Genomic DNA, 7,030 nt, shown 5'->3' with positions numbered 1-7,030 from the left:
TCCTATAAGTGCATAAGTACCTGTGAAAAGAATAAATATTCATTCTAAGGGTATACATTTAAAATAAGATTACTTGTTACTTAATACCAGACTAGTAACAATAAGTAAGCTTTGAATATTTATTTGAAAGTAAAACCACAAAAACTCGGTGAAAAAATAAAAACATTTGAATAATTTGTAGGTACATCATTTATGTTAATCGAATAACTGATATCATTTCCAAGTTAAAAAAAAAAAGCTCTTAAACAATCCATGGATAGTATCCATGGATTCAACTTCAAATAAATCATTTATTATAATCGAACAATTTGATATCATAACTGTAGTTTTAACAAAATCACGGATAGCAGTCTATGGTTTTAATATGATTTATGATCTATAATCTAAATCTATATTTAGATAATACATAAATAAATAATAAAATAAATAAATCTAAATTTTATCTATTTTTTACTAATATAAATAAATTGAAATGCCTAGAACAAAATTTTCAAGTTGTTGATAAATGTAGACAGACACAAATTCGCGATCCGGTTAAAAATTATACGAAATTTAGTTTCCAAATATATATACTACTTTGTACTAAATTTAGTTAACAAAATTTCAAGTTATTTGACAAAAACCAAACAATGTCCCAAATTTCTATTAAATACTGAAGAATATGAAAGATTTTTCTCTCGAATTTTCTATTGATTTACAAAGAATAATGTAAGATCGAATTCAAAGTGATTTTATTTCAAACATTATATCACCTACTGTTCGACTTACATTTGTCGACTTGATTATTAAACATTATTTAATGATTATTAATTTAAAACACATTTGAAAATGAACCTGTCACAACTGACATCTTTAAACCAACTGTCAAGTTTGACGTTTGACTTTTGGCATTTCTAACCTCAAACCAATATAATTTAAATTTGATGTTTAGAGCAATAAATTCATGTATTAAAAAGTGTTTTGGACTTGAATAAATATTACAATGTAAGCAGAAAATATATTTAATTACAATTATGCCAACAGTTTGCCAAAATGTTTATAAATACCTAAACCTAAACCACTTTTAATATATAAAACATTATTGAATACTTACCTAGAACATATTTTTAGACTAAACACACTTTAACTTTAAACATATTTAAATTTATCACTTGTAAATTTATTATTATTATAAAGAAACTTGTCCAAGCAAGGCTCAGCACAAACTGAATAATTTATTTTAATAATTCTTACCCCAAAAATTAAACATAGAGTATAAAATATATATTCATAGACTGGTAACATAGTTTCAGTATCAAAAAAATCTTTTTCAAAATAAGTATATTTTTTTCCAAGGAAACGTACAGCAGCAGCAGCCGAACGCAACAAGGAACCAATCCTTGAAGTACTTAAAAAGTACATTTCCAACACTGCAGGATACTTCCTGGAAATATCCTCTGGCACCGGTCAACACATTGCACATTTTGCCCCAAACTTTCCCAATGTTACATTCCAACCTTCTGAGTACGATAAAGATATGATGTGCAGCATACACGTATGGGGTGAGGAATGCCCCACAGAAAACGTAAGATAAAAGACTTGTTCAAACTTTGTATTAGCACTCAGCAATTATTTTTGTTAGGTCAATCCTCCTTTGAACATCGATGTAACCCAACACTGGACCAAATGGCCCCAATCGCCAATGTTTATTAAAAACAATATTGATTACATCTACAATGCAAATATGATACACATCTCACCAATATCTTGTACGGAAGGTCTTTTTTCTAACTCAGGAGAGTTATTAAAGCCCGATGGTCTTTTGATTACTTACGGGCCTTATGGACAAAACGGGGTGATTTCACCTGAAAGTAATGTCAGGTTTGATGAAGGCTTAAGGATGCAGAATCCTGAATGGGGCGTGAGAGATATTGATCTTTTGAAACAAATGGCAGGGAGACATGGCATTTGTTTGTCGGAGATTATTGGGATGCCTGCTAATAATAAAGTGCTGATTTGGAAAAGGAATAATGGAAAGGAATTGTGAAGATAATGTTGATAATATATTTTTATAAATTGGATGGGATTTGGTTTTATTTCTTGACTAGGAGGAGTTTTTTATTTGTTGTGGATTGTCTAGAAAATTTTTGTTAATTGTCTGAAATTGTTCTTGATGTCCTAAAATCCACATAGTCTTTCTAAATATTAAATTGCATAGAACGAAGTTTGTCCACAATATAATTTGTAAAGAAAGAAATGAAATCATCCCACAATCTAATTTTTTTACAATTCTAATTCTAAATTTACTTAATTTTTGTTACACAAATCTTAGTAAAATAAAAATAAATTTTGAGGTAGCTAAAGTGTTTTGATATGGAAGTTATGGCAAATTAAACCATATGTTATTGCATAGATGTATGTATATCCAAACAAATCCAGCCTAAAAATTATAAAGTGCACAAAATACAATGATATACTTAATACATAAAGTAAATAAACAAATTTTCAAAAACACAATTAAAGAAAAAATGACGAATTATCAAACATTACTCACAGATTTTTTTAAATGTTAAAGAAAAAAAGAAAAAAACGTCTAAAATGGTTTGAAATTGTTGCAGATAGTCTGATAATGTTGCAAAGTGTCTGAAAATGTTATAAATTATTTGAAAATGTTGTAAATTGTCTGAAAATGTTAAAAATTGTCTGAAAATTGTACATATTGCTTGAGGATATTATATATTATCTGAAAAAATTATAAATCTGTTCACTTTTTTGTGAAATTCTTGTAAAAAATTTTAGTCATTAAAAATATCTTTATTCAGATTTCTTAACTCCAAAATTGTTAATTATAGTCAATGCAATAAATTGTGAATTGTGATTTTGATTTAAAGAAATGATACGAGTTTACTAAAAATCGATTTCTATTTTCTACTATTTTCATTTAGATGTTAAAAGTTCTATATAATGATATAGGTATATAATTATTTGGAAAACCTCCACTATCAAGGATTTCTCACATAAGGTTTTAAATGCTAAAAAAAAAAGAAAACGTCCTAGATGGCTTGAAATTGTTGCAGATGGTCTGAAATCATTTTGTAGATGGTTTTTAGACTGCCTGATGTAGTTCTAGATAAACATTCAATAGTTTTTGAGATATACAAAGTTGATGGGTGGCAGGCACCGCTCTCAATACTAGTTTTGACCTGTTTTCTTTGAAACAGATTGTACGTTTTCAAAAATGCATAATTCGATTTTGATGAAACTTGACACACATTGTTATTACACTTTACTAAATATTTGACAAAAGATTAAAGTTGAAACATTCAATAGTTTTTGAGATATGCAAGGTTGATGGATGGCTGGCTCTGCTCTCAATACTAGTATCGAAACAGATTGTATGTTTTCAAAAATGCATAATTCGATTTGAAACTTGACACTCATTGTTACTGCACTTTACTAAATATTTGACAGAAATATAAAGTTGGAACATTTAATAGTTTCTGAGATATGCGAGGTCGATGGGTGGCAGGCACCTCTCTCAATACTCAATATGTTTTCAAAAATGCATAATTCGATTTTAATAAAACTTGACACACATTGTTATTACACTTTACTAAATATTTGACAAAAATTTAAAGTTGAAACATTCAATAGTTTTTGAGATATGCGAGGTTGATTGTACGTTTTCAAAAATGCATATTTCGATTTTGATGAAACTTGACACACATTTTTATCATACTTTACATATGTAATGCTTTCTTTACTTTCTGAAAAATTCTCAATTTGGATATTTCTCCTAAATAATAAAAAATAAATTCTGATTTGTTAATAATATAGTTAGTCTTAAAAAAAATAATATGAGCTCACTAAAAACCAATTTCTATCCTTTACCATTTTCATTTAGATGTTAAAAAGTTCTTAATGAAGGAAAACAGTAATAATAGTAGCTAAATATATTATAAAATCACTTTAGTTAATTATTATGAATAACCTGGACAAGAGCTTAAAAAATAAATTCATAACTAGCATTGTAACTACCTTTATAAATATGCAAAAACAAAATGAACTGATAAGTTATCTTAAATTTATTTCATTAGTTACCTATTATTAAAAAAATAAACATATCGACATAATTACTAAGCAGTCCATTTGAGACATCTGGTATCTTGATGCGTATTAAGACATTTCACACAGCAATAACGACTGCCACAAGTTGTGCAAGTGTAGTTACTTGGAAATCCACAAACCGCACAGAAATGTCTGTCCGGTTTTTCTGAAGGCTTTGCTACAGCAGTAGAATAGTTAATTTCGTTTGTCAATTTGTCATCTTCTATCATTTGGGCTAGAGACTTACGAAATCTAAACATAAATAGAAATAAAAATATATAAATATAAATATATAGATATAAATAGACAATAAGGTTGGTATACCTTGTTTTATAATATTCTGCACTCTTAGACTTCTTCTTCCTGGTTTTATTATCCAAATTATCCTGAAACTTTGGCACTTTCTTAGACATAACCAAATCCGCATGCGGATCATCATGAAAATTATCCTGCTCCAAAGCTTCTAAAGCCTTTCTAGCTCTCCGCTGTCTACTGACATCATCCAAAACCCTCTTCTTCTCCACATCTCTAATTCTACCAGACTCTCGAGACATTTCAAACAGAAACTACAAAGTTTTTTAGTATTTACAATCCTTTTTCGTGCAACGGGAAGCTGATTTGGTCCATCAAATCATCAATTTTGGATTGTAGGGTTTCTAGAATATCAGCGGAGATGAAAACGTGGGTTTCGTCTAAGTCTTCAATTATGAATCTTGATCCTAGGGCTTGGGTTTCGTCTAGATGGAGGAGGAATTGTTTCATAGCCTGATCACTGGAAAAATAAACTTTATGTATAATATTGATATCATTCTCGTAGAAAACATTAACATATGTGGAGTTATGCATAGAAACTAAACATACACGTTAGTGCTTTAAATAAATTCTATAAATAAATTATTCATACAATATTTGAGGTTATGTTATCACAAACGTCATAAATATTTAAAATTTTGCTTTAAACATTAGCAAATGCTTGTTGATGTATTTATATACAATTACAATACATAATAAAAGCTTTATGCTGTATATTAACACCCACAAATGTTAAAATAATTTAAAACATGGATATAAGTAAAAATTTCTTACCATTCCACCAAGACTCCTTTTTTTAAATTAACCATTTTAAAGTGATCTCACATTGAAGATATTGTTTAAGCAATGCCTAAAGATTAAATAAATATATATTTAGCACTTTATTATCAACAGTTTCACGAAAAAAACAATTAAATAATGAAGGTTAAATAATTATTGCATTTATTTGACGTTTCTTTGTCATCAGAACTATACTGAAGTTAGCACCGTCGCCATTGTTCATGTCATTAAAAAAATGGCGCAAAATTCAAATTTTTGTACGAAACTTTTGAAAATAAGATAAATGTAAATTTTTCTTAATAAATAACAATATATATATATATATATATATAATACAGCAGATGTCTGCAAAATATTTACAAAAATTTTACAAATAGGTTTCAACAACTTGCAAAAGCCTAATTTAAATAAATACAAATCTAGATAAAGAATTTTGCTTGATAGAATAATATATAGATTTAAAATTAAATTTTGCTGAATGAATATAAATATATAAAACCAGAATACAATAAAAATACATCAAAGTAAGATTCAAAAAACGTAGAAAATTGTTTAAATACATATATATTAATATTTTACTATTAAAAAAACTCTTTGAAATATGATTAATATTAATAATAACAATAAATGAAAGTAAAGTAGTAAATATTTTATTTAAAAATATTCACTAAATTACTTCTCCTTAATATTGTAAAAATGTGCCTACTAAATTAATTAAAAATTATATTTAAAAATTATTTAGACCAAAAACTGTATTTTCTATCCGGCCTGAAAAATTATAAATAAATTGCAAAACTCATCATCTACTCAATTATACATTTTTTATTTTTTCATCAAATTATGTACAAAATTTATACAATAAAAAAGTAACTTAAAATTTTTAATTTACACATAAAAATAAATATGCTAGCTATTTTCTATAAAAATACCAAAAAAACTATATGAAATAAAAAACAATACAAGTATTTTAAAATTTCATATCGATTTACCAACATCACTAACCATAATAATCTATAATTAATTAATTAATTAATATATAAAAAATATATACAAGAGTTTTTTAATATCAAGCACCGTTTATCAATAACATAATCGGAGCAGATATTAAAAAACTCTAAAATTTATAATTTTTTTAAAACTATTGCATATAGATTTTTTTGAAAATTTCTAGTTATCACTGTTGAAAAAATCGTTTTAGTATTTAATATATTTTATTTATACCAATATTTTGTTTTACTTAGCTGTTGTTTTTATAAACATCACATGTTAGCTAAGAATGTTGATTTTTTTGTTAATTTTTCGACCGAAATATTTACATGGAAGTTTTAAATAAATAAAACTACTTAAAATATAAAACAAAACTTATAGAACTAAAAGTTAATGAAGAAATAGTCTTGGAGAAAAAATATGGTAGAAGAAAAAATAGACAGAAAAATGTAAAAATTATTTATGTATATATATATATATATATATATATATATAAAATATTTATAAATATATTATCATGCGTTTTTTGCTACCAAAAAAATTCTAAAAATTGCAAATTGATATTTTTCAAGTATTTCAGAGAAATGATTTTTTTAAAGTCATTCTATAAATTTTTGAACAAAAGCTTGCAATTTTTTGCAAATTATAATTTATACATATATACTGAATCTACATTTTTATAATTTGCAAATATAATAAGATTTAATGTTATAAGCAAATATTTATTTACTATTTTTAAAATATTTTTATAGAAGGTTTTTTTAAACAAAATGACCAATGAATTAAATAAATTTTTCTTCTTAATAAAGTGCAACAAAATAATGTTTTTAATTATTTATTCTGATTTAAGAGGTGCTCAGAAGTA

General features: G+C 25.8%; 3 protein-coding genes across 3 annotated transcripts; 1 reads left to right on the top strand and 2 right to left on the bottom strand.

Annotated features, from left to right (window-relative positions):
• Positions 1-868: 868 nt before the first annotated feature.
• Positions 869-2,119, top strand: LOC113372394 (methyltransferase-like 26). Its single transcript, XM_026612716.1, has 3 exons — positions 869-984; positions 1,336-1,564; positions 1,622-2,119. Coding segments are annotated over exons 1-3 (636 nt in total). The 5' UTR covers positions 869-982; the 3' UTR covers positions 2,027-2,119.
• Positions 2,120-4,096: 1,977 nt separating this feature from the next.
• On the bottom strand, positions 4,097-4,674 carry LOC113372395 (zinc finger HIT domain-containing protein 1-like). Its single transcript, XM_026612717.1, has 2 exons — positions 4,411-4,674; positions 4,097-4,338 (listed from the first exon to the last, which is right to left on the bottom strand). Exons 1-2 carry the CDS (start codon positions 4,638-4,640, stop codon positions 4,116-4,118), a joined length of 453 nt encoding a protein of 150 aa, XP_026468502.1. The 5' UTR covers positions 4,641-4,674; the 3' UTR covers positions 4,097-4,115.
• Positions 4,650-5,341, bottom strand: LOC113372397 (general transcription factor IIH subunit 5-like). The gene is made up of 2 exons (XM_026612718.1): positions 5,173-5,341; positions 4,650-4,858 (listed from the first exon to the last, which is right to left on the bottom strand). Exons 1-2 carry the CDS (start codon positions 5,205-5,207, stop codon positions 4,672-4,674), a joined length of 222 nt encoding a protein of 73 aa, XP_026468503.1. The 5' UTR covers positions 5,208-5,341; the 3' UTR covers positions 4,650-4,671.
• Positions 5,342-7,030: the final 1,689 nt, after the last annotated feature.

Source organism: Ctenocephalides felis, unplaced genomic scaffold, assembly GCF_003426905.1.
Source record: "Ctenocephalides felis isolate EL2017-DRISC unplaced genomic scaffold, ASM342690v1 CF-g0.4_SCAFFOLD_01604, whole genome shotgun sequence".
Lineage (NCBI taxonomy): Eukaryota > Metazoa > Arthropoda > Insecta > Siphonaptera > Pulicidae > Ctenocephalides > Ctenocephalides felis.
The sequence above is the reverse complement of the archived record's forward strand: the minus strand, read 5'-3'. Positions and strand labels throughout refer to the sequence as shown.

Bases quoted from the DNA above. Each gene is read 5' to 3' on its own strand.
- LOC113372394 (XM_026612716.1), top strand. The intron at 1,565-1,621 runs GTAAGATAAAAG...TATTTTTGTTAG, and splicing joins AGGAATGCCCCACAGAAAAC to GTCAATCCTCCTTTGAACAT.
- LOC113372395 (XM_026612717.1), bottom strand. From the start codon at position 4,640: ATGTCTCGAGAGTCTGGTAGAATTAGAGATGTGGAGAAGAAGAGGGTT. The intron at 4,339-4,410 runs GTATACCAACCT...ATTTATGTTTAG, and splicing joins GCAGAATATTATAAAACAAG to ATTTCGTAAGTCTCTAGCCC.
- LOC113372397 (XM_026612718.1), bottom strand. From the start codon at position 5,207: ATGGTTAATTTAAAAAAAGGAGTCTTGGTGGAATG. The intron at 4,859-5,172 runs GTAAGAAATTTT...TTATTTTTCCAG, and splicing joins AAAGGAGTCTTGGTGGAATG to TGATCAGGCTATGAAACAAT.